This window comes from Mizuhopecten yessoensis, unplaced genomic scaffold, assembly GCF_002113885.1.
Source record: "Mizuhopecten yessoensis strain PY_sf001 unplaced genomic scaffold, ASM211388v2 scaffold11151, whole genome shotgun sequence".
NCBI lineage: Eukaryota > Metazoa > Mollusca > Bivalvia > Pectinida > Pectinidae > Mizuhopecten > Mizuhopecten yessoensis.
This window is the reverse complement of record NW_018408905.1, coordinates 552,222-579,966: the sequence shown is the minus strand read 5'-3', so window position 1 is coordinate 579,966 and position 27,745 is coordinate 552,222. Positions and strand designations below refer to the sequence as shown.

The 27,745-nt window shown below is 36.9% G+C and overlaps 1 protein-coding gene across 4 annotated transcripts; it reads right to left on the bottom strand.

The window, feature by feature from the left end:
- Positions 1-91: 91 nt before the first annotated feature.
- Positions 92-26,982, bottom strand: LOC110466965 (paired amphipathic helix protein Sin3a-like). 4 transcript variants are annotated; one of them, XM_021523795.1, is made up of 28 exons: positions 26,885-26,982; positions 24,983-25,102; positions 24,225-24,373; positions 23,531-23,687; positions 21,833-21,880; positions 20,682-20,839; positions 18,152-18,344; positions 16,853-17,092; positions 16,295-16,381; positions 15,358-15,510; positions 14,732-14,878; positions 13,062-13,148; positions 12,411-12,529; positions 11,737-11,867; positions 11,035-11,132; positions 10,402-10,518; positions 9,766-9,923; positions 9,274-9,354; positions 8,473-8,656; positions 7,725-7,851; positions 7,028-7,141; positions 6,387-6,592; positions 5,753-5,936; positions 5,138-5,307; positions 4,467-4,649; positions 3,930-4,105; positions 3,421-3,649; positions 92-2,355 (listed from the first exon to the last, which is right to left on the bottom strand). In XM_021523795.1, the coding sequence occupies exons 2-28, from the start codon at positions 25,007-25,009 to the stop codon at positions 2,107-2,109; spliced, it is 3,972 nt and encodes a 1,323-aa protein (XP_021379470.1). In that variant the 5' UTR covers positions 25,010-25,102; positions 26,885-26,982; the 3' UTR covers positions 92-2,106. The 4 variants fall into 4 exon arrangements, with proteins under 4 accessions (XP_021379470.1, XP_021379471.1, XP_021379472.1 ...); XM_021523796.1 differs by having other exon boundaries at positions 15,367-15,510; XM_021523797.1 differs by having other exon boundaries at positions 23,531-23,654.
- Positions 26,983-27,745: the final 763 nt, after the last annotated feature.

Here is a 27,745-nt window from a genome sequence, read left to right as displayed (position 1 = left end):
TGCAGTAATATCCCACTAAAGTTATTTCATGGTCCTGGGCAACAGATCACTACTGAAGTAAATATTCAAAATACAAAACAAAATGCCAGTCTGTTTCACCCACAGGTTTTATTATAAGTTTACAAGTCGTGCTTCCAATACAGCACTTCTTGACATGTCAGGTTAATTATCTCTTAAACGTCGCGATTTGTCTGTACATAATATATACATATAACTACACTTGTGTCTCTTTCTCCTTCACACTCTATCACACGCTCTCTCACTCATAATTCATCATCATCATGCACAATGAACACTCCTCTCTTCCAAGCAACATGTTACACAGAACGGTAAAACAAATATATTGTATCGACAGAAAAACAAAAATACTTTTCTGATTTTCATATATATTTTAAATTTTGGAATTAAGTTGCTTGGTCAAGTATGGATTTCATTCCATTTTGAATTTTGAAATCAGTTTGCTTGCTCAAGTCCATTTTATACCAATATTCAATTCTAAATGGACTGTTTATCAATGATTCCGTTTCCATTCACTTACAAAACCAGTAACAATCAAGTCTACATAAGCTACAGTGACGGAGGAGGACACAGGCAGTTCTGACAGGTTACATAGTCTTAACTTCACAGGCAAAATAAATAAGGAAAGATTTGGGAGGAAATAACTGCACCACAAGTTGACTCGTATAAATATTTGATTACGCTTAGCTTTTTAGAAGTGCATTAAATCAAAACCTTTTAAAACAAATACACAGTTTCATAAGACACCATGGTCATATTACAACGGAACTATAAATGCAGTTTATTTGGATGCTCGCAAATACTCCCTAATTTTTATGACAAGTACAAACAATAACAGGGTACTGTCATGAACGGTTGTAATATTTAACATGGTCACAATGGTTGTATAAAAATAGTCTCTACACGTAACAGGTGTGTAAACACGAATACATCGCTGGGGCCTGGTGCCGTCCGTGTTCCTGAGAAGGGGGTGACTGACCGGACCGCGCAGCAGGCCCCACTGGTGAACTACGTAAAGCAGGGTGCTTTCATTTATTGCGTTCTGAACATGATTCGTTAGCGGGGACAGACCTAGTTTATAGGTCTAAAATGAATCCTACTAAGCCTTCAATAAAAATGTCACATTTTAACGTAACGAAAAAATGTTTTTCATGAATGAAAAAGCATCAAATTTATTTTTAGACCCCCCTTCCAACATTTTTGACACTTTAAATTACCTTACAAATCAAATAAATGCATGTTAAGCATTAACCCACTCGCCCCTAAAGTTGCAATTGACCTTTACCAAAGACTGGGTGAGTCAAGTTTGAAAATGTAGGGGTGAATGAATTAAAAGGAAAACAATATTTTACTTGCACACGATCAAATAGTCAACACTATTACCGACGATTCCTGGAATCTAGAACAACAACATTCTAATTTAAAACAAATCTTTTCACAGAAAGGAAAATTCTTGATACTTGTGTGGTAAAGTAGGCAGACATAAAGAATATCTCGCTAAACCGTGTTTGGTGTAAAATTTTACAAACAGAAGGTCATTTGTAACGTGATGTTACCGAGGTCAGCAGTCTGATCAACTCCACAGGCACACAAGAACAGTGGACAGACTGAAGAACGGTAGGTGGTCCCCGACGTCCACCCTCACGAGACTGAAGAACTAACGGTAGGTGGTCCCCGACGTCCACCCTCACGAGACTGAAGAACTAACGGTAGGTGGTCCCCGACGTCCACCCTCACGAGACTGAAGAAGTAACGGTAGGTGGTCCCTGACGCCCGACCTCATCAGACTGTAGAACCACCGGTAGGTGGGCCCCAAAGTCCAACCTCACGAGACTGTAGAGGTGGTTCCCCGACATCACCAGACTGTAGAACGAACGATAGGTGGTCCTAGATGTCCAACCTTACCAGAGCATCACCTAAAGTCTGTAACGTGACGAGACGGCACCAATATTAATTACACAATCCAATGCTTACAACCCCTAACTGTCTGTTCTAGATCAGGGCGGGTTAATCCATTTCTCGAATGACATGATAATGGAGATGTACATGATGAGATGAGAAATAAATAATGTTGGTGATGAGAGTAGGTTATCCCTCCTCACGGTCCGGAGGTTTCTCCTGGTATGTCACGCGATACTGGTTGTACTGGTAGTACGGAGTTGAGTCCGCCACAAACACTTTGTTACACACTGTTTCATTGGTTCTCATGTTCTCACCCCTCCCCATCATCCAATCATCACACTCCTTCTCCATGTCCACAGTCACATTTTGTGCCCGCCACTTGTCCACCCAGCTTGAGAATTTATCATGTAGTTTTAGTGAAACTCGCTTGTGAGACTGCAAGGTAAAGATTACTCTTGTTACAAATTATAACAGTATTTCTTCAATGGATAGGTCACTCTTGTAACAAATTACGACCAAATTTAAACTTCAATGGATAGAAACCTCTTGTAACAAATTACTACAGAATTTAAACTTCAGGGGAAAGCTAACTCTTGTAACAAATTATAACAGTATTTCTTCAATGGATAGGTAACTCTTGTTACAAATTATGACCGAATTTAAACTTCAATGGATAGAAACCTCTTGTAACAAATTACTACAGAATTTAAACTTCAGGGGAAAGGTAACTCTTGTAACAAATTACGACCAAATTTATACTTCAAGGGATAGGTAACTCTTATAACAAATTACTACAGAATTTAAACTTCAATGGATAGGAACCTCTTTTAACAAATTACTACAGAATTTAAACTTCAGGGGAAGGTAACTCTTATGACAAATTACGACCAAATTTATACTTCAAGGGAAAGGTCACTCTTGTAACAAATTACGACCGAATTTAAACTTCAAGGGAAAGGTAACTCTTGTTACAAATTACGACCGAATTTAAACTTCAAGGGAAAGGTAACTCTTGTTACAAATTACGACTGAATTTAAACTTCAAGGGAAAGGTAACTCTTGTAACAAATTACGACTGAATTTAAACTTCAAGGGATAGGTAACTCTTGTAACAAATTACTACAGAATTTAAACTTCAATGGAAAGGTAACTCTTGTTACAAATTACGACCAAATTTAAACTTCAATGGAAAGGTAACTCATGTAACAAATTACGACCAAATTTAAACTTCAAGGGAAAGGTTACTCTTGTAACAGATTATGACAGGATTTACACTGTAAGGGAAAGACAACCCTTAACAATTATGACAGAATTTACCTTGTAAGGGAAAGACAACTCTTGCAACAAATTATGACTGAATTCAGACTTTGGGAGAACATAACTCAGTTGCTATAATGTTAATTTGAAGTATTTCAAGAAATTCCGAGTCCCATAAAAATTCTTTGAGCATAGGATTTCGGGTTTTATCACTGTATATAAAGTAAAATCAATTGAACTCACCTCTTTGGCCTTCTTCAGTGCAGTGCGCTTGTAGAGGTAGTATTCACTGTTAACAACATACACAATTTTAAAGGAGTTGACATTAAATTTACACTCCGTATTATCAAGGATGTCCATATCATCGCTGGTTTCCTGTTTGGGCGACTCCCCAGGGTTAGAGGTCTCCTCTTGTTCGGCGTCGCTTTTCTGTTTCTGGTTCCGCTGATGAAGACGCCACTTCCGTACATTCCTACAACAGAAACAACGGCATCACAACTGCTTTCAGGATCTGAAACTTACATGTTGAAATATGGCTTTATTCTAAAATGGCGCAAAAAACTGAAGATTTAGGTTTTTTTTAATTTTTGATATTTTACTTAAAATTAACTCCAACAGGATACCAGTGTGAAGCATGAATACCCCCACCTGTCTTCTTTTTTAAAATATTAACCCTTGAATAAAAAGCACAGGAAATATATGAATGCTCAAGGAAAAATATCATGTTTCAAGACATGAATGTAGGTACTTACCTTGGTAAGAAGACTGCCTTTCTTTGCAGCTCCTCCTTTAGGTCCTCAGAAACAGTATCGTCGTTTGCCACATATTTTTCCACATACTCTGACCATCTCTCTACCTCCACCGGATCATCCGACTGTTCATGCTCCGTGTCCAGGAGCTCTAGTGTCAGACGACAATCCTTCTTGAACTGTAAGAATAATAATAGTGAAATTAGCAACAATAAAATATTAAAGAGATATTCCCTTTATTCACCCCTCCAGAGTATTTTCCCCCCCTTCATTTTCACACTTTTCAGGGTTACAGCTCACCTTTGGAACTTCGAAACTACAGCAGGATGTCAAAATTAGAAATATCATAACATGTGTAAGGAAGTTCCTGTGTATAGGAATGTACATATAGGATCACCAGTGTGAAAGCAGGTACATACCTGTACTTTATAGGATCATACATTTTCTGAATTGAGAATGTGGACTTGTAGTCACACTGTGTAATGAGTGAAGAGCTATCAGCCTAAGTGGGATCCTAACCCCAAGAGAATGCTGACTTACGATCATGAGTTTGAAGCAATTTTCGTCAGCCAGGATGTGGTCTGCCTTTTTCTGGTAAGCAGTTTCTTGGTTGGTGCGTTGGTGGACAGTAGCCACACGGCCACCTGTTGCTTTGTTCTTCTTCTCTTCCTCAAACATATCTGTCACCTTACAGCACACTTCGTCAGTCACAATATGTTGCATCTGTAGTGACAAGGATCAAGGTCAATTTAATTGGGAAAAGTTGTGTGGTGAAATATTAACCCAAGAAGTTCATTCAAGCTTATTATTTTCAAAAATTTACAGTCCTGGGTAATTTCAAATTAATGAGTAAAGTGTTTATATTGTGAACCACATCACCACTCAAAAGAGATAACTGTGGCCATCAAGGTTACGGCAAACCTCAGGGACTAAAAACTCCACTTAATACCGAGTCTTTGTCCTGGTTTAATAGGAATATCTACAAAGTTTCATTATTAATTTCGATATAGACAATCTCTTTAATATTCACAGCCACAGACATCAAGAAAGCTAATTGTTTGCAGCGAAAGTGATTAGCAATTAACAAATACTTTAAAGCTTCATGAAAAATTGAGATGCAACACACAAACACGTATACATAGTCGACTTGCTTGCCTGCCTGTCGAACCAAGTTGTAACATAAGATTAGTCAGGTAGATAAGTGGACTCACCTGTCGGACCAAGTTCTGGACAAGTTTGTCCATGGTAAACGCTATGTAGGCGTGGATGCCGTACATCTCTCGGAGCTGATCCTCATACTGGTTGGGTTCCATGTTTCCGTCCAGTAGACTTTTGATCATCTCTAAGAAGTAAGGGTAGTACTCCTCTGGCTCTACCTCACCTGTCAAAAGTCATGTACTTGTTAAACATTCTGTATTCTCTTATCAGCACTTTAATACTGAAAGATTCAGTATCCCCTACTCTCTGACCAGAATCTCCAACTACAGAGTTTTCAGTTAAGTCGTTCATGATTTCAAACCAGTATCTCCCCGTTAAAAGCAACAGATATTTATTTACAGCTGCTCTGTCTTAATCAGCACTTACAAACTTTTTAATTTCAAGCCCGCTCTGACCACTTAAGGTCAAAAATTAAGGATTCAGTGTTTGATGGGAGGTAATTCTTACAACTTGAGTGACTCGCAACAACAAAATGGAGGATTTCACAATGTATTCCTTTAAAAGGATTATAAATCGATCATCAGTTGGTTTCAGATAAATAATAATCAATCATACAATCTTTAAATGATTCCTAAACTACCCTGCTCTCAGTTATAGACTGTACTTACTTGGAGCCTTCAGCCGAAGCGCGATGGCTGTCGACTCCTTCCTCTCCTGCCGACACATGGCTTCCTCTGCCGCGATTCGCATCGACAGGCTGTAAATCTTGTAAAGACGTTCACACAGAATCTCATGCAGCCGGAAGAACAGGTACCAATTGTTATTGATGAAATACAATGAATATACATCGTCCTGAAATAGAAAATCATAACAGTATAATATAATGTTGTTTCAATTCGGCTATTTAACTATCTTAATAAAAAAAATTAAAAAATTACTATTTCATAACCTACAAGTACTCTGATCGATCAGTTAACTAGCTAGGTTAGGTTATGTCACAAGCTATGCCTGAAATCTAGTAGTGTTGGACTTCAGTAGTGTGAGGCCCCTTACATATCTGGTTCGTCTGTTTTCAAATTAACATTTTTGTGTATAAATCCTGGTGGACCTGCAAATGTTTATGCAGGCCTTGCAAAGCTTTGTCAAGGCTCGCCTGAAAGCAGCATCAGATAAATAGGTTCGGACTTATTCCATAAACAAACAACTGTGGTCCAACCGGTTAAACCGTTTGGATCGCGATAAACGAATGTGGCCCGAGTGGCAAAACCCTGCCAATATACCTTCCTGATCAATAACACTTACATCATCCAGGTCATGATCACTGTCGCTGAGAGCGCCGTTAAGGATTGGAGATCCAGGTGACTCCTCCATCTTGACCTCCCCTTCCTCCTCCTTCACAGTGGGGGGCTCCATAGGGGGGTCTGAGGGGGCGGGCGGGGGAGGAGGGTTAGGGGATGGCACTTTTTCCTCTTTAACAACCTCTTTCTCAACATCATCTGTATCCATCTCTATTTTACAGAATAAAAGTCAGGGTATGAAACTTTATTGTTTACAATTTACTAATATCGGAAAATATAACAATAAACTGGATTTTTGTTTATACAGAATAAGGGGCAATGTTGTCTTGTGCCCTGCTACATTGGGAGGTAAAATAATTTGATTGATGAACTTGATTCAGCATCAAGAATACTACACTGAAGTTTTGTCCAGACAATACACAATGGGTCTCTCCAGTGTTACCCAGTATACTTGATTACAGCACGGAAGGAGATCAATGGTCAAACTAACAAATTCTATATATCACTGGTCAAAAGAATTTCTAAACAGACAAATATTAGTACGACACAAATAAATTATTATCAATACTAATATCTATGTCTTTATGTGGACCTGGACCAGATTCACCCAACATACAGTTCAGAAATTAAATTAACAATTCTCACCATCATCTTTATCCATTTCGTCATCACTTAGTTCTGCACGCGGTGTGAAGAATAAGTCTGGGATAAACTGCTTTAATAACACTTTAATTTTCTGTTTATCGTCTTTGTGTATTGCTGCAAAACGAAACATAAAACTGGTTAACAAATCTAATATCACATATATGTACAAGTTGATATTTCATGCGAGATTAACGAACAAGTTAAAAAGAAATCTGGTAATCATAATAAGAAATAAAAAAGAATTCAAAAACTGTAATAACATCACTTCAATACAACATTAGACATCTTGTGCTATACTTTAGGGACATTTTTGCTTAACAAGATTCTTGTTTCATTAGTTCCATATTAATTATTAAATGAACTAGACTTGTAATACTGCAACTGTTTGAATTATAATAACAAATTAAGTTTTTTCAAATAGTGGCTTTTTACTTGAATTGGTAAAGGGGAAAGTGTGGACTGACTAATTTTTAACCCATCTGACATTTCTTGTGGTGTAGGTTGCGAGTTTTTTTGTATGTTTGGGGTTTAACATCTACGCAACAGCCAGGGTCATATGAGGACAGGTGCCTAGTGAGATGGGATACAGTTGGACATAGCAGGCACATTCCTTCCCCGTACCTGCATGGGTTTGTAGGTTGACAGGCTAGAAGAGGGAGTCTCACCTGTCTGACATTTCCTGTAGGTCGAGACTTACCTGTTTGACGTTTCATGTGATGGATGATGAGTGAGGCTGCGTCGTCTACAGTTGACTTGTCTTTGTAGTTGAAGGACAGGTGAGGGGTACCCTGGTCAGGACCATTCTCCTGGAACTGTTCCTGACGCTACAAACAGACAGTTTACACAAATTGAGTCACAGTATAAAATACAGGGGTTATTCTGAAACTTAATACACCTGGCCAATTTTCTAGCAAAAAAGTTTTTCTCTCTCTTCAGAACTGTCAGTACATTATCAAAATAAACAGCATAGTTCAAACATAAATAAAATATGGATCTCGGCAACTCTATTCAAAACATTTACCACACAACATCGCAATGTATGCTTTAATATTAAACTGTAATTCTGACCTTGAACAATACGGGTGGTTATTGTATGATAATTTGATGGTCAACAGTTCATCTCATTCAACATATTTTGTCACAAGGATACATCCACAACAATACAACTACTATTGAAGACATCATAATTACTTATTGTTAACCATCGCTTATCTGCCCCTGGCCAAATCTCATTGTCCATTACATAACAATATAAAAACCTCCCTTAGAGGCGTCTAAAACATTGTAAAATTGTCCTACACATTGTAAAATTGTCCTGACGAAGCCCCACCTTTACAGGCAAAACTAGTCAGCCAAATCAACTGATCACTTTCCCACTACCTCATCACAGAATGTCTCCATTTCATTTCCCCTAATTGTCACTTTCCCACAGAATGACCACCTACCTCATCATAGATCGTCTCTATTTCATTGAGGAGTGCCTTGGACCTGAGAGACTTGATGTCATTTTGTTTAAAATTGATGCCTTGATGATCAAGAGACTTAAGGTAATATTTTTCGTTCTGTTCTCGCCACACTTTGTTAAAATTTCGCTGTGCTTCCCGCCATTCTTCTTCTTTGGCTTTTAACCTGTTGAGAAAAACATTTAATCTTTAGGATTCTTCAATACTGACCATACCCCTCATGGTCTATTTTTGATAATGGCGACCTTGACCTAAGAATGTTTTTAAACTACTGCACATTTCAAAAAGAGAAGTATTTTGGATTCTGAGATAATCTCTGAAAACTGAAGCGCTGACAGGCATATGGATGGACACAGTGATTACTATAGGGCACCTGCATCAGCTTTAGAAACGGCAATCCTTCAGACCATTTTTTTCATTGTAAAGTTTAAGTAATTTCACTTCTGATCACAATTCTTCAGTGTCAACAAAACAGCCATATTAACTTACAAGCTGCAGGACTTTGAATCGGCCAAATTTTCTCATATTTTTTTTAACCTTTGAATCTGACATAATATTAGCATCTGGACAGTAAGAATGTTTCTATCAATTATTCACATTTATTTTTTCTGTACTTAAAAAATAGCATCAGGAAAGTAACATTTTTCCAAAATAAAACATTTTTCTCCAACACATACTTTATTTTCTGGATTTATGATTGAAGGATATTTAACATTGCATCAACTGGCTTTTTAAGCATGTGGACTTTTCACCTTTTCACTGGAATTTATAAAAGTTACTTACCGTCGTAAAACTAAAGGAACAGCAACTACAGGATTTTTCTTCAGACCATCTATAATATCTGGAGCCTTGTCACCATATATCCTGTGGAATAAAACGTTACAACCTCAACTGACGAGTATGCAACCTAACAAGATTCTGTTATTAAAAGGTTTCAGGCTAACTTTCACTGGTTTGTAAACAACCAAACAAGTTTCTGTTGAAGAAATTATTCAAACTATTTCAAAATAGGGAAATGTGGAATTCCTTTGGTGATTTCATCAAACAGGTTTGCAAGTTTCAGCTCAAATTTCTCTGTTATGTATACAGTCCACCAAATTTCTGTTGAAAAAAATTATCAAACAGGATTTTGCGAGTTTCAGGTTTAACTCTTAACAACAGTTATATGAGGACTGTGTCCACTCGATAGCTCAGCTGGTGAATGGTAGTGTCGGTCTAGAATTCCCGTTGCAGTGAGACATTGTTATGTTTAGAACAACAATGTAAGGGACATACCGTTGTATAGATTTACGGTGAAGAACCTCGGACGATCCCCCTAATGAGTTGTCCAGACGGAACTTTGCTGCCTCCTCTGATGACATTCGAGACATTTTCTTTTGGACCGCCTCGAGGATCCGTATTGTGTTCAGATTCGACTCCACCACGATATCCAACTAAAATGACAACATTCACATACATTTTATTTACCGTTAAAAATTAGTAATACTGAAATTATATAACAATCAGTAATACCATCATGTTTTGCACTGGATGCAAAATATAGCTGGCCTTTTTTTTTTATAAATCCTAACACAAATTAAGAATTGTAAGTCCTTTTCCATTTCAGAGACTTGTTTTTATTTGAACATCCTCATGTTATTAAGTCCAGATGACAACTGTTCACAGATGAGGCCACTTAAATGCCATTTTAAAGTGAAAACATACTGAAATGTAATAGAAAGGTCACATGGTCATTTTGCGAAAACTACTTTTCTGGAATTGACGGAACCTCTTAAGACATATTCTGAAAATGACATGCAACAGGAACAAATATTGTAATATTGTATTGTATTAAAGTATCTTTACCTCTTATCTCCCAGCTCCACTTCAACAAACATTTACAACAAAGAGACATTCTCCAAGTATCCTTACCTCAAATCTCTCATCCTCACATCGGTAGATGTGCTCTTCATACTGAGTTTTCCGTGATGTCACAAATGTGGAGTCCTCAGACCACGACGGAAAAGATACCCACGTATCATTTAATACCTACAAAGACAAGTTGTTTATTATTAAGGTAACAACAAACCAGATTTCCCCCCTTGGTGGAGTGAAGTTTTATTGTCCTTGTATTAGAGAAACAAAGCATCCCCCCAAAAAATTGTATCACCCTAGGCCTTCTAAGTAACAGAAAAAGTCATTTAAAGGTTTTCAACATATCTGATCCCTATGACCTATGGTCTTTCATTTCAATACCCATGAGAGCCCTTTAGAATATTTTTTATATGATGTAATTTATACAATAAAATCATACAAACTGTTTTATATATTTAAGTACAATTATAACTTCTATTCAATACAAATGACACTTAGAATGTAAATATCAGAATTGAACAGCATTTTTTCAATGTTCATGCTGGTATGTTTACCATGAAGCCTGCAAATGCCATTCAATCCTTATACCAACTTTGTATTGAATATGAATAATAATGATGTTGTACTTGACAGCGACATAGAAGCATCAAATCAACATAACGATTTGAATAAAAGACCATTGTGACCTACCTCTCGACAGAGAGCAGTGCGGCCTGTACACTTGGGTTGGAGATAGGACTTTGGCAGTGCTCTGTAGGAGGCACCATACCGTTTACACGTAGCATAGTCTACAAACACAGGAAAATAATATCAGTATTATTAGTTTACACATAGCATAGACTACAAACACAGGAAATTCATATCAGTATTATTCGTTGACACGTAGCATAGTCTACAAACACAGGAAATTAATATCAGTATTATTCGTTTACACATAGCATAGTCTACAAACACAGGAAATTGATATCAGTATAATTCGTTTACACATAGCATAGTCTACAAACACAGGAAATTGATATCAGTATTATTCAAACTCCTTTTCAATAATTAAGACACAGACAGGACGCTTAACAACCAACTGCGAGTAAAGTATCCTGATACAGAATAGGTCAAAGGTTACCAATTACTGTGGTCAGAGGTCAAATAAAGATCACGGATACACCTCCGTAACAAATGGGCTTACTTTAGAAGAAATAGTACAGGAGATACCGGACATTCCAGGGATGAAATTCATTTTGATGTTATGTCTACTATCATCAACCGAAACAAGTCTTATATACGGACACTTTTGAAACTCACCTAACCAACATTTTTAGCTTTCACTATACTAATTGCTATTTTCCCCAAAATAACGTATCTGACCTATATAATCACTGTTCAACACCAATTTACCTATTTCCATTGCCAGGTCCCCAGAAATCCTCTTTTCCGCTGTGGCTCCTGAGGGAACTGCCTCAATTGTGCCACCAGATTCCTTGTAGCCAAGGAAATCCTTAAACCACTTATAAAGCTCGGGATATTTTCTGTTAAAATACAATAAATTTATTATGAATTGATCCTTTTCATCCTCATTACTTAAGATTCTGTTTGAAAAACATTAAATTGCATTATATAGTTTTGCTGGTTTCAATAATTCAAAAAGATCACAAATTTAACGTAAGTATTCTATATCATGAAGGATAAAACAAAACCTAAGCATGTGTATATTTGAATATTTATTCAAAGGTTATTTTTTTTTCTTGTTTTGAATTCTTAACATATTTATTTTACACAATCATCATCCAATCTTTTATCTTTATACAAATTTATTTACTGTAATCATGATTCTGTTAGAAATAGGTCCCATTTATTTCAATTTTGTTGCATAATTTACACATTTTTTTTAAACTAGCAATCTAAAATATTCTTAACTCATTCACCCCTGAAATTTCATAATGAACTATTCCAGCCTTTGAATTGGAAGAGTTCAAGTGTGTCTTCAGGGGTGTATGAGTTAATGTTAGTTGAAAAAGTGCATGAAACATAAAATATGAATAAACCATCACTGGTGAAAAACGGGAACTTACATGAGGAAGGTTTGCACTAGCTGAACAAGTTCTGAACGAGAAATCACCTCTTGATTAAATAGCACTAAACAACGCAGAAAGTTTTCGTACACTTCCTGGTGCCGTAAGGCTCTGCGAACCTGTAACAAGCAAATAATGATGGTATTTCACATTTTGCAATACGCAGTTATTTCTCATCACATCTCAGTGAATATTCATGTAAATTATGAACTTTAACTAAAATGATTGATGGTTTCTGACTTTGCATCAGCTAAGGCCATATAATCGTAGAGGTAGACGTAAAACCCAAATCAATCAGCAAAATCAACATATCACATCTAAACACCATAAGGACATCCATTTCTTTCAAAATCATAAAATATTTTTTTAATATAGGATTTAATTTGAAGTTTTACTTGCACAATAAGTTCTTAACAATGTAAAAATGTTTTCCAGAGAGAAAATATGTCCTTTTATATGAAAGTTTGTCGTGTGGGATAGGCAAACTTTGGCAAAGTCTTGCGTAAATAGTTACTGATACTGAATAATTCTGTAATTAACCGAATCATAGAGATCTGTACCCAGATTTTTTTTTTTTAAATTTGTTAGAACCCTTTTGATTGCCATTTTATTTTTTTCACCAACATGATAAATGCTTTATTTGTTGCGTACCTTGTCAAAGAAAGCAAACTCATTTAGAGTTCCATATCTGCCTGCCTCAGCTAGAGATATATCCTTCAGCGTACCTGTCTTGGCCTTCTGTCAAAAAACATTTAGAGATATTCTTCAGTTTATCAGTTCCAGCCTTCTTGTATAAAAGTTACGCAACTACAAGAGCATTTTTCAAAACTTCAAATTCTTTTGTATTAGTATCCCTCAATATTTTTTGGGGGAAAATACAAACATACATGTTTACATTAGGAAAACTATAGTTTATTTCTCAATGGAAAATAATAATGATCGAAGAATCCTAAGAAATTCAAACGAGTCTTGCGTGTTATTTTATGGGCTATTCCATAATTAAGTGTATGGGGAGGTAGCAGGCACCTGTATTAATATATTATGGGTGGTGGGGTTAAAACCAGATCTGCCTACTTCTCCGTAATAAATCACTTGATATTTCATGGGTGGTGGGGGTCTCTGAAAACTTACCTCCCACCCCTTCCCTATGATTAATTCTGGAACAGCCCTAATAGTGAGATAGTTTTCTAGCTCACCTTGGCTGGGTGCTGCCCTAATAGTGAGATAGTTTTCTAGCACACCTTGGCTGGGGGCTGCCCTAATAGGGAGGTAGGTTTCTAGCTCACCTTGGCTGGGGGCTGGCCTAAGAGTGAGATAGTTTTCTAGCTCACCTTGTCTGGGGGCTGCCCTAATAGTGAGATAGTTTTCTAGCACACCTTGGCTGGGGGCTGCCCTAATAGTTAGATAGTTTTCTAGCTCACCTTGGCTGGCGGCTGCCCTAATAGTGAGATAGTTTTCTCGCTCACCTTGGCTGGGGGCTGACCTAATAGTGAGATAGTTTTCTAGCTCGCCTTGGCTGGGGGCTGCCCTAATAGTGAGATAGTTTTCAAGCTCACCTTGGCTGGGGGCTGCCCTAATAGTGAGATAGTTTTCTAGCTTACCTTGGCTGGGGGCTGCCCTAATAGTGAGATATTTTTCTAGCTCACCTTGGCTGGGGGCTTCCCTAATAGTGAGATAGTTTTCTAGCTTACCTTGGCTGGGGGCTGCCCTAATAGTGAGATAGTTTTCTAGCTTACCTTGGCTGGGGGCTGCCCTAATAGTTAGATAGTTTTCTAGCTCACCTTGGCTGGGGGCTGGCCTAATAGTGAGATAGTTTTCTAGCTCTCCTTGGCTGGGGGCTGCCCTAATAGTGAGATATTTTTCTAGCTCACCTTGGCTGGGGGCTTCCCTAATAGTGAGATAGTTTTCTAGCTTACCTTGGCTGGGGGCTGCCCTAATAGTGAGATAGTTTTCTAGCTCCCCTTGGCTGGGGGCTGCCCTAATAGTGAGATAGATTTCTAGCTCACCTTGGCTGGGGGCTGGCCTAAGAGTGAGATAGTTTTCTAGCTCACCTTGTCTGGGGGCTGCCCTAATAGTGAGATAGGTTTCTAGCTCACCTTGGCTGGGGGCTGGCCTAAGAGTGAGATAGTTTTCTAGCTCACCTTGTCTGGGGGCTGCCCTAATAGTGAGATAGATTTCTAGCTCACCTTGGCTGGGGGCTGGCCTAAGAGTGAGATAGTTTTCTAGCTCACCTTGTCTGGGGGCTGCCCTAATAGTGAGATAGTTTTCTAGCACACCTTGGCTGGGGTTTGCTCTAATAGTGAGATAGTTTTCTAGCTCACCTTGGCTGGGGGCTGTTGACTGCTGGACGGCCGGCGGTGAGAGCTGTTGGATTTGTTCTGGCTCTTGCTTCCCATGCCTGGTTTCTTCACGGTGGACGAGTGGTCATTTCTCACTCCCAGGGCCGAGTCTCCTTGCAGCATATTAAGCTGTAAAACAAGTTCTACCTGTTTTAACTCTCAAAATTATTACATAAGTTTTAATTTCTGAAGATGTACTCCTTGAATGAAAGAAAATGAAGAACCTTAAGAAGTACAAGTTACAGATATAGATAAGTCCAAATACTGAAATAATTTGATGATGCCATGCTTCTTGTTACAAAGGGTTTAGATTTGTGCATGTATGCACAATGATAATGCACACTGCTCGTTGAAAACTTAAAATATAAGCAGAAAAAAAGAAGAAGCAAAATTTGCCTACACTCCCTTCTTACCCAGTCCCTTGTTTATTTTAATACAAAATAATAACGTTTTCTTGCCAACTCATCCAAACTTTTGAAGGGCCTAAATACGGAACACCATTAATTTGTTCAGTTTTATTTTATAGCAGGGTTATCAGTACTTTTTCAGCAAAAATAGATATGTGCCATATAAATCAATTTAAAAAAAAGAAAAGCGCCAACACATACATAACTTACATAGCCAGGGTAGGAAGACCCATTAGCGTCTGGCAGGAATTGGCCAAATTCCGCCAGCAAATCCTCCTGGTTTTGGAAAAGCTTGGCAACTTGTGAATACACTTCTGCTTCAGTGAGAGGTTTGTAACCAGTAGGTACCAATCCCTGAAAAATTTCAATAAAACAGTGTTTCATGATAGAACTTTGTGAGAAAAATAACATTGTATAAAATGCAAGCTTTACAATAGAATATCAGACTTTTCTTACTTGTATATCTTGATATTACAAAGCAAGACAAAATCTAATTTTCGAAAGTAACTGTTGGTTGCAGAAATGGTTCCATGGCAATCCCTAAACCCTCTGGCACAAGATTCAAAATCACTCTCAAATTTCATGTTATTAAACATGATGAAGTCGTAGATCAAATTAAAATTGACACAGCATGAAGGAACTTTATAAACTTAACTCATTCACCCCTGAAGACACATTTGAACTCTTCCAATTCAAAGGTTGGAATAGTTCATTATGAAATTCAGGGTTGAAAGCGTTTAGAGACCGTTGAATGTTTCTCGATACACACATCTTCTTTCAACCTTGGAATAATTCATGACAAAGTGTTTTTTTCCCCCCAATGAAGATGTTAGATTGTTTTGAATTTTCTCACAAAACAGAGATTTACAGTATTTATACTGACATGAACAATGAACCATTCCTAAAACCTGAAGATGTGCCAAAGAAGAGGATGACACTGGAGTTGGACTGTTACAGTATTTATACTGACATGAACAATGAACCATTCCTAAAACATGAAGCAGTGCCACAGAAGAGGATGACACTGGAGTTGGACTGTTACAGTATTTATACTGACATGAACAATGAACCATTCCTAAAACCTGAAGCAGTGCCACAGAGGAGGATGACACTGGAGTTGGACTGTAATAGTACCAACCTCTTTAAGATTTCTTTGTTCCTTTTGGTACGTGTGCAGTATCTCCAGGAACGCTTTGTAGATTTCTGGTTGTCCTTGAAATCGATTCTGAAAAAACAATAACATTCTATGTATTGATGTCCCTTTCTTGTGCTTAGTTATCAAAATAATGATTATTTTCTTGTGTTTCAGTTATTGAGAAAATGCAGAATCAATTTGGAGCCATCAGGCATTGTTTGACATCACTAGATTTTATTGAAATAACTGACTGTGTAGCTTAACTTGACAAGACTTAACATACTGAAAGCTGGTGAATGTTTGTCACAGTTAAAGTCCCCCCTTTGTAATGATACTAAATACGTCATGATGACTAAGCATACTTTCCAATATTAAGGAACAAAACGTTCAACTCGTGAATAAAATTGATCTATAATGGATAAATATTTCATCGAATGTTTACTGGTTGAATGCAAAATTGATCTATTAATGATAAATATTTCATTCATTATGTTGTCGTATAATACCAAGTAGTTCTGACATGGTTGAACAAATGGTGTAGGGTTGAACACGCGTACTTACCTTAATTTTATTGACGTAATTAATGGCATGGTTGAACTCGACAGGCTGCCCTGCCTGCTGCTGCTGCTGCTGTTGGGGTGGTGGTTGTGGAGGGGGCTGGCTGATCTGGGCCGGGGGCGGGGCAGTGGGCGGTTCCTGACTGCGGTGGGGAGACTGGTGGTAGGAGTGATGAGAGGAAGAGGAGGAACTGTGTGTTGGTGTGCTTGGCATGTGGGCTGGTGGTGGCGGCGGCGGCGGCTTCTGTAACATTAATAACCACATGGTTATATTTTACTTTGTATAATAACAATCAATATGTATTGAGACTGGTGTTAAGAGGATATGAAATCATGTACCAGAAATCTATCATTAAAAGGGGATTTCCTTGATATTCTGAGATTTTTGTATTCCTTGAATTTAAAAGGAAAATCTGGAAGGGTCCTTTATCTAAGTTTTTGTCAATTATTTAGTGCATATTAATAACTAAGCACTAAAATCTTGATATCAAATCAGTAGATTTTCTTGAATTAAATCCATTTTTTTTAAATTTGCAAACTGGAAAATTATCACAATCATTTTATTTGAAGATAAAACATTTCTACATATTCAAATAATAATGGGTGTTTGACTTTTTCACCCCTATATAATTTTAGTAGACTCAGCCATGCATTCATCTGGATGAGTCCATTATGGTCTACAGTGGTGAAAGGATTAAGGTCATTAAATGAGACAGGAAATGTATCTCTGGTAGTCATTACAAAACATAAGCTACTGTATGTAATACAAAATGCTCCACTCGACTGTTACATGTAGACTTCCTGATCTTCTAGATGTGTTTTATGCGAAAACCTAGTTCAAGCTGTTGAGTACAAATTTTGTAACTTAGAAAATGTCATACTTCTAAAGCACACAATTTTCTGAATTCTAGAAGAAATCAATATATTTTCCAAAATCTAAGATATATCATCTTGACAAAAACTATAGAGACTACTTGTCCACACCAGATCTACTGCTTGGTGAATGTGGTATCAAATCTTGTAGTAAGCCTATTTTAGTGAGGTTCAAATGGGATTTTATTCCCCCAGCATCTTTAGGAGGGATGCCAGGGTTGGGGTGCCCCGGGTTCATCACTCTTACATAATATAACCTCATGCAGGAGGCCTCTTTCCCTTCATTCTCTTTCTTTTTCATTTCTTCTCTCAAACTCAAAATCATTCATTCTTTCATTCTCATTCATTATAATAATAATATTTAATTTAATCAAAATGATATAAAGTAAGCCTATTTTAAGTCTTTGCTGCCAGTTTTTCGTGTACTAACCGGGATCTGTGGTATGATGGGTGCCGACGTCGGGATGAGTACGGTGGCCTGACCTGGCTGGTGAACACTGATCTCGTTGGCCTGAACTTCAATCTTGTAGCCTGGGGGCAGGAATGTGTTGAAGCCCACGATAAGTTCAGGGTGGCCCTTGAACAGGTTAGACACACGGTTGATCACGCCTGGTGTGTCGATTCTGAAAAATGTCAAAATCAGCAGAATTAAAATCTGTGAATTTACAGCATCAAACAGGCAAAATTGTAGACGGGATGTAACAAGCCGACAACAGAAAAGTGATTTAAGTTTTTTTGCATGAGAAATTATCCTGAGTCAAAGTCAGGAATTTATAGCACCACACGTGGATGTGTATGATGTCTTTCGACAACCAAAGGGCATTAACTTTGCATATAAATAACACAATCAAATTCACAACTAAAAAGATGTGTTGAAACAAAGCCCACCAAGTTTTAAGAAGATAATTCGAAGACTGGGATATATCTCGGGATGTTACAAAGCTTTGAAGAAACTAGGTTCTAATATAAACTTTTTGGGAAACATGTCATGTACATGAAAATTATACTCTGATCAACACATTGCAACCTGTATCACCAGTTAACTATTGTGGACGGCAACTGAACTTTCAATAAATATTCTTCTTCTTCATACGACAGTCTCAAGTTCAGTCTGAAGTACTTGAACCAACACTAAACGGACTGAACAAGATTAAACATCTCAAATATGACACAAACTTGTCTGTGGGTATGAAATAGCTGTGTACATGTCCCCAGTATGACAGCTGTACAAGGTACAGTACAACTTATCCGGTGGAACACATATCTCTGTATGCCTGTACAACCATCCCCTATCTATATACAGAGATAGGCAAATTGTGTGCAGGCCAGCAAAATCATTTACTTATATAGATTTTTTTATAATTAGATATAGAAGAAAACCAGACACAAATAGAAACTTTTTTTTGATGATCTCAGTATTTTCGTGTTCCAGGGCCCATATTCATGAAACCGTTCTCATGCTGAAGCATGGATTTTGTGCTCAAGCCTAATTTCCTGTTCTTGTTATAACTTAATAAATAGATCTTGTTTTGTCAATGATTTGGAAACATTTTGAAGAGACTTGATGACAAATACTGTTTTCAATGTTTACATTTGACTTTTTGATCGTTTGACATGATTTTAGGTGTGCTCAAACCAACTTTCTTGTAAGAAAGTTGGTTTGAGCACAGAATCCATGCTTCAGCATGAGAACGGTTTCATGATCAGCCCTCATCTGGGACATTAAAACTTCAACTACAAATAGATTATTTCTAAAAGATCACAGTATTTAATGTTCCTGGTCTTAAAGACAACCACATGAATGTGTATGATGTCTTTGGATGCAGAAAGGTCATAAACTTTGCATATAAATATCACAATCAAATTCACAACTAAATCGATGTTTTGAAACAAAGCCCACCAAGTTTGAAGATATGTTGAAATACAATGCTTTTACGGAATGTCAACGTTTTGAGGCAAACAGTTTTAGAAATGAAAATTCTACACTGATCAACACATTGCAAACTGTATCACCAGTTAACTATTGTGGACTGCAGCTGAACTTTTAATAAAAAAAATATCCATATGACCATCTCGAGTCGAGTCTGCAATTACTTGAGCATACAATAAAAAGGCATGAATTAAGATAAAACATCTAACACAAACTTGTCTGTGCCTATGAAATAGCTGTGTACATGTCCCCAGTATGACAGCTGTACAAGGTACAGTACAACTTATCCGGTGGAACACATATCTCTGTATGCCTGTACAATCATCCCCTATCTATATACAGAGATAGGCAAGTTGTGTGCAGGCCAGCAAAATTACTTGCCTAATGTATTAAAACTAGTCACAAATTGATTTTTTTTAATGATGCTCAGTATTTTCATGTTCCTGGTCTTGAGAAAAACCAGTCTCACCTGGGACATTTAAACTATAATTTCATATTTTCCCCCCAAAATCACAGTATTTAATGTTCCTGGTCTTCAGGAAAAACAGCCATTTTGATGGCAAACTGTTTAAGGTCATCACAAAATATTTTAAACTTGCAAATAAAAATAATAACTTGGTCATGATGGACGTACATGCTACAGAATACCAAACTTTTTACACAAGTAAAATGATGCTTTTGTTTTCCATGTAATTAATTCACTGCTTTAGTTCTGAAAACAACAATTTATAAACAAGTTTGAGTTTGCCACTTCGGTGTGACTTTGACCAAATATTCGAGACTTCTTCAGTGATCAATCTACATTTTATTTTCATGGGACCTTTTTAACTGAATTATTGCTAAAGGCAATAAAGTTTCCAGAAATTATATGATTCCCATCAAAATACTACGAGTATAAAACTCGGGACTTGCTTGTAGATTGATCACTTTTCCACTCAGAAGCTTTTGGCGAATAGACTTGCGTTTGAGACTTGAATTCCTTCATTATAGACTTGCGTTTGAGACTTGAATTCCTTCATTATAGACTTACGTTTGAGACTTGAATTCCTTCATTATGTCGAGAAAGTCGTTGTAGACCTGGGGCTGGTTACCAAACTGAAGTTTGACCTGGTCTAAGTAAGACAGTGCATCCTCTACTTTGAGGCGCTGGAACTGCTGCTGCTGTTGTTGGCCCTGACTGACCGCCGCCTGGTGAACATTAGTGATTCAGACAGGTATTGTTTTACATACGTTGTTCTGACAACTGACTACTAAAGATTTACGACAATATCTTCCCCTGTCTAGTGTTGATTTTTTTGGTAAATACTAAAGCTGCAACGTAATTTCCTGATAATTTTAATATTTCAGATTTTTCACTTTTTTTTAATTTAGTTTACTAATATTCGTTCCCACAAAATTGTTTGAAACTTTGAAGTCATGCAGATTTTGGACAGAGCCTATTTCTTGTAATATTGCCATTAAAAGTTTGCAACAAATCTTTTCACTTTGCTTCTACCATATATATCGTGATACGTATTGTATCGTCATATGAATTTAACGTCGCAGCCTTAGTAAATAGTAGGCTTGGTGATAATATTAATGTGAGGGATATAGATAAGTACTTGTATAAAAAAAATCTTCAAAAACTATCCTACTAAGAAAACTTAATTACTTTCCTGATGAGGAAAAGACAATGGTGTAAGATAACATGATACATTATGGGTAGTAAGATAACATGATACATTATCTACCCAATTTTCAATTGTGACCCAAGTTTATTTCGTATCAATTTAATGGTAAATAAATTCATAACCGTGTCATATCTTTTTATATACTTGCTTTCAATAGAGAGTTTTAATCCCAAAATTAAGATTTGACTCTTCGGGTTTGAAAGGACATGACTTATACAACTGTACATATTCTTGTCGAAACTTCAATTAATTAATAACATTGAGAAATGTCAGGATTCATAACTAAATTGGGCTCTAAAAATTCAAAGTAATAGGTTTAAAATAAATTATCAAATATGAAATTTGAATTTCCCCAAAACCAACCCTTGTGAAGATTTCCCTAAATACCCTGGTAAAACCACTGATATATTCATGGGTATTAAACGGAACAAAACTTGAATCACAACAATTGTAGATTTTTTAAAACTGTATCTGAATTTGAAAAATAACGCCATTACAGTTGAACACTTACCAAGTCGAGCTTCATATCAGAGGCAATGATGGCGTGATGTCTGTCCACCTACAGGGAAAAGCCATTCAAAAATCAGAACAAACGACAAACCAAACCATAGTATGTGCCATATGACAATCTTAAGCCTAGTCTGAACATACTTGAGCATACAATAGAAAGGCATAAATAAGATAAAACATCAAACACAAACTTGTCTGTGGGTATGAAATAGCTGTGTACATGTCCCCAGTATGACAGCTGTACAAGGTACAGTACAACTTATCCGGTGGAACACATATCTCTGTATGCCTGTACAACCATCCCCTATCTATATACAGAGATAGTCAAATTGTGTGCAGGCCAGCAAAATCATTTACTTATATAGATTTTTTAATAATTAGAAATAAGAAGAAAACATTGCTGATGTATTAAAACTACAATCACAAATTGAAAATGGATATTAAAAAAAAAAATGTGTTTTCATGTTTCTGGTCAGAAAGAAAACCAACCCTCACCTGGGGCATTAAAACTACAATTACAAATTGAACTTTTTCTTTAAGATCACAGTATTTTCCACATAATGTCAAAATGCGAATGAAAGAAAACAAAGATAATTTTGTTATTTTTTGTTTTCATCTTGTTTCAATTTCTTGTTCCCAGACCATCGAAACCAGTTACACAGAGCGATGTCGTAGGAATATAATTGAAGTCTTATCCAGCAAAGTTTTCTTGGATATTTTGGGGAAAACTTACAGCATCTAAAAAGATATCTTTTGCAAATATTAGTAAGATGTTAACAGAGAACAACCATCACATGTTTGGTGAGCTTGGCAGAAATCATCTTCTAGGCCGAGGGCAATGGAGTTTAGTATTGAACGGTACTTGAATAGTCTTGTGCCTAATTATAACAGTGATTGTGAAACACCAATAAAATGTTCTAGGGTCAGCATGAAAAAATAGGGTTGGTCGGGAAACGGGAAACACAGCTATATTTGTATTTGGCCCAAGTTGAAAACTGAGAGCTATTCTTGGGATGATGTTACAATGCGTTTTAATTAACTAGGTAACAATATCAACATTTTGGGAAACATGTCATGTACATGAAAATTGTACTCTGATCAACACATTGAAAACTGTATCACCTGTAAACTATTGTGGACTGCAAATGAACTTTTAATAAAAATTTTTTTCCATATATGACAATCTTTAGCCTAGTCTGAACGTACTTGAGCATACAATAAAAAGGCATAAATAAGATAAAACATCAAACACAAACTTGTATGTGGGTATGAAATAGCTGTGTACATGTCCCCAGTATGACAGCTGTACAAGGTACAGTACAACTTATCCGGTGGAACACATATCTCTGTATGCCTGTACAACCATCCCCTATCTATATACAGAGATAGGCAAATTGTGTGCAGGCCAGCAAAATCATTTACTTATATAGATTTTTTAATAATTAGAAATAAGAAGAAAACATTGCTGATGTATTAAAACTACAATCACAAATTGAAAATGGATATTAAAAAAGATCTGTGTTTTCATGTTTCTGGTCTGAAAGAAAACCAACCCTCACCTGGGGCATTAAAACTACAATTACAAATTGAACTTTTTCTTAAAGGGGTTTTATTACAAGAGTTATCACCACATCCCACATGGAAATATCACCATCAACCAACCAGAATGCAGCAATTCTGGAAGGAGGAAGTTTGTTACCTGTGAGGGAGCAGGATGGACCTGTGCCGCTGGGTGGGGCGGAGCCTGCTGCGGGGTCGGCTGAACACTGTGATGGGGAGCATGGTGCATCGGAGACGAGTGTGGTAACGCTCCCTGGTTTACACTGAAAACAGGTGATACAGACAAGGTATCGTTCCTGTAAGCATTCATACACTTTATAATGTATCCTTCCCTTAAACATCCCTACACTTTATAATGTATCCAATTCCAGTCCACACAGTAAACACTACATAATTCGCCTGTTTTCTTCTTCTTCAAAACTGAGAATAAGTGAACTATAAAATTAATGTAATAACACTGCTGTACTACCAGGACTATTATCAATTGATTATTAGAGCATACAGTCTTCGGCAGAATTTCAAAAGTAAAGCAGGGTTCAACTAACACTAGTCCGAGACTAGTATATTTCAGTCAGGATTTGTGAATTACCTAACCTTGCTGGCCTTTTGGACTTGTCAACCAATATGTTATCAAATGATAGATTAGTTATAAAATAAGAATATTACTTTAAGAAAACCTGCTTAAAATACAGATATCTTGCCCAATATTTGTCAAAATTTTCCTAAAACTTCATCATGTCTTTATGGCAGTAGTTATTTCATGTCCACTACACGAGAAATATCGCGATACGATGTATTGTTACAGCCCTAGTAAATTGTTCCTCTATACTCACGGGAAGTTCTGCATTGGGTACTGTAATGTTGTGGGCATATTCTCTGCACCAGTGGTTCCCGGACCTGTCCCTGCCACGTCTCCAAACCTCTGGGCAGACGGGGCTAACACACGCGGGTACTGGGGTTCACTTGGGTTCACTCGACGAGGCTGCACACATAAAATCAGGTCAGATTGAACTACAGGGCAGACATTTACATTGACAGGAATATAGTTTTGAAATCAAATATGTCAAGTTTCTTTAAAATAACTTCTGATGTTCAAAAGTTATAATTGAGCTCTAAATCAGTTGAATTTGTCTAACCAGATGGTCTGATCTACTAACCCTACCTACCCTAGATTTTTGTGTCTATACTTAAGTTTTTATTGGCATTTAGTGATATGTACTGTTGAAGTCAGAACTCCTGCTCTATATAAGGCCTAAAAAAATAATACCTGTGTTTCCGCTAACAAGCCAGAAATAAATAGGGTAGGTTGGTCGGAAATTCTTTTTATCTTTAAATAGTTTTTACGAATGCTATATAGAGGTAGAAACCTGACTTTAATAGTCCTTCCTTGAAAATGGCCAAAAAATCTTCAGGGTAGACACAAAAATATAGGGTTGGTCGGGTTGGCAGAAACACATGTACCGTATTTGTTTTTTTAGGCCTAAGGAAAGTGGTTTTTTTTAAATAAAATGGAAAAATTTGCCTATCTACCCTGTTTTTTTCTCCGAGGATGATAGCAGAAACACTAGTAATTTCTCTCGCCATGTCTTACCTGCTCGTCCAAGCGGCGCTGCATCATGGCCACTCTGAACGGTCAGCACAACTCTGGCTCTACACCACCAGTAACAGGTGGGGCTCGTAGGGGTGAAACTCAATACAGGGGATTCTCAACCTGAAATCATCACTACAATTAGTATCTCCCCTTGCTGTATTAGGCATGTACAATATAAAATAGGAGTACTGCTACTGCAGGGACCAAGCATAAGACGTCTTTCTGTGGACCACACCTATCAGACCCGAGGGAGCTGTCCGGCCTTGGGACTTGCCTGCTAGCAGGACCAGGACTTTTGAATCTCTAAAAGGGCGAGTAAATGCCACCTACCCCTTTACGACCAATGCACACAAACCTTGAAAAATGACGATAAACACCTAACCAACCAACTAAATGTACAATTTCATGATTCTGAACAATCCTACTAGTTGCAGCACATGCGTTCATTATTTATCACTAAAAATGCTAGTCGACACTAAAACTACTAGTCAACACAGGCATTGGGTTGGTGGAATTCAATACCTCTGCTCAACCATACTTTATTGATAAATCAATATTTTGAACCAGGCTTAAATTATGTAGACGACATTTAAAAAAAAAAAAAATTCAACAGGAAATAAGATATATTTTCCAGCAATGATTTTGCATTCCTTTCTGCAACAGTTAACATAAAAGGGAATCAAAATTATCAACTTCTATTGCTTATTGCATTATCATATTGCTTATAATGAAGATGAATTTATACATCAAAATTTTTAATTGTTTTCCTTGTATTTAATTTCTTTACAATATTCATAATATCGTGAATAAATGTTGACCAATACACCTGATATGACAGTTAGTGTACATGTTACTATTTTTAGATAGTTTTTGGGTTTTGTTCATTTTACCCCTTCACTCTTCAGCAGAGAAAAGTGCTGTATACGTACCTCTTCAGCAAAACACAGGTAAAATTTATATGTTTAATCAAATATCAATGAACTATTTATTTTATTCTTTTAATTCACAATACTTTAACAGTAAAAATATTCAGAAGTATTTCACAGTTGAACCAAAACATCCTAACGAATGTTGGTATAAAGTGACTCACGGCTTACAGTAAACAACCTCTCTGGTAACCTGTTTCCCTACATAACCTCTCCAAATGGAATCGTCTTTAGCTTGATATACAAAAATGTCTACCTTCCCGCTAATATAGAAATTACTGTCTTTTTCAACTTAGCAGTCGTGTAAATATAAAGTTATTAGGGTAGTCTGATAGTAAGTAATATAATACTCATTGTTACATGTCTTACACTCCGCTAGAACGTGTAAGTTTTGCACCAAGGCGATTCTTTTGCGAGCCAAGTCGACGCGAGGGGTCAAAACAGTGTAAGGTTCCAAAAAGGACATTTTCATTTACCCGGTATGACATTGATACCGTACAGATGTTCACAATTTACTCACAGTTTGTAAAACGATGTTTATAGTTTATAAATACATCAATATTATAAAAATGGCCCATAATTTAATGCAATACGAATAAAAAATCCAAGGCTACTGTAAACCGCAAGCAGACAGCTGAGTGGACGAGTCCATTATTCAAACCTCAAAATGTTCGGTACTTTTCATCAATTTTCAGGGAATCTGTCGCATGCATTTTTATAATAAGTCTGCAGTGTCTGTCTATAACAGTGTTTCACTTCGTGTTAGCACTGAGCAAGTAGGTGACATTATGGTTCGATATGTAGAGACAAAAATATTATTGCTAAATAGGACAACTTCGGGCCAAGGTTGTTAGATCTGTATCGGGATTTTCCCTCCACTTGAAAACAAATACTACAGCATATAGACTTTCATATACGTAAATCATATGTTTATCATGAAAAATACTGACAAAATATCATAAAAGTCCTCACTTACCGATAAACAGTTAACAGATGATCTTGATTTTCATGGATTTGCTTTGGGATTCTCTCTTCGGAACTCCATTCAGCAAACACCAACACAATTTCTGGAACTCCCGTACGTCATTATATTAACCAATCAACACGTCTGTAACATTTCAAAACCACTGCGGGAAAACATGTAAACACACTATGCTTCCGGGTCAATCGAAAGGTCACAACTTGCGCTTTGTCCAAAAGTGGCAGTGTTTGTAAGCCCAAAATGATATTATTACGGGTACCTTGCAAATATTTTTCTTAGACATATTAGTTTATATGACCAATATGCACCACCAGGCGAAATTTGGTAAATAATTTCTTTTGATATTTTGAGTTGGCGGAGAGGTGCAAGTGTTAGGGTAGCGGTGCATATCCCGTGTCTACACTCGAACACTCGGATTTGTGTTCGAGTAGGCCTAGAGTAGGAACTTGTTCCCAAATCTGTACAATTTGTTCTTTGTGAACATACATAAGATACAATAATTTTTATTAAAGTCGCATATTTAAAATAATAAAACATCAGCATTTGCCATGAAATGCAGATTTTGTTCAACATCCATTTACATTAAAGACCAGTGGAGTATTTAAGTTTTCAATTAAGAGAGGCAAAATTCTGTTTTCAAGCAACAGCCAATAACCATGACCTGTGACCGCTCACTCCTTAAATCAATGAGCTTATTTGCAATCACTCGGGAAGTTTCTATGGAATTTCATTCTTAAGTTACTAATGGGACACAGGGTCACGTTACAAATGTCTGAAATACTGATACGGGTCACAACACACATGTGTATGTTTATGTGTTGTGCCCCGTATCAGTATAGCATATGTGTATTTCAG

What these genes read in the sequence shown, in the direction of transcription:
- LOC110466965 (XM_021523795.1), bottom strand. Translation starts at nt 25,009, where the DNA reads ATGATGCAGCGCCGCTTGGACGAGCAG. An exon ending in AGTTTGCTTTCTTTGACAAG is followed by an intron (nt 12,530 to 13,061) that starts GTACGCAACAAA and finishes TGCTTGTTACAG; the next exon opens with GTTCGCAGAGCCTTACGGCA. An exon ending in GGACCTGGCAATGGAAATAG is followed by an intron (nt 11,133 to 11,736) that starts GTAAATTGGTGT and finishes CTGTGTTTGTAG; the next exon opens with ACTATGCTACGTGTAAACGG.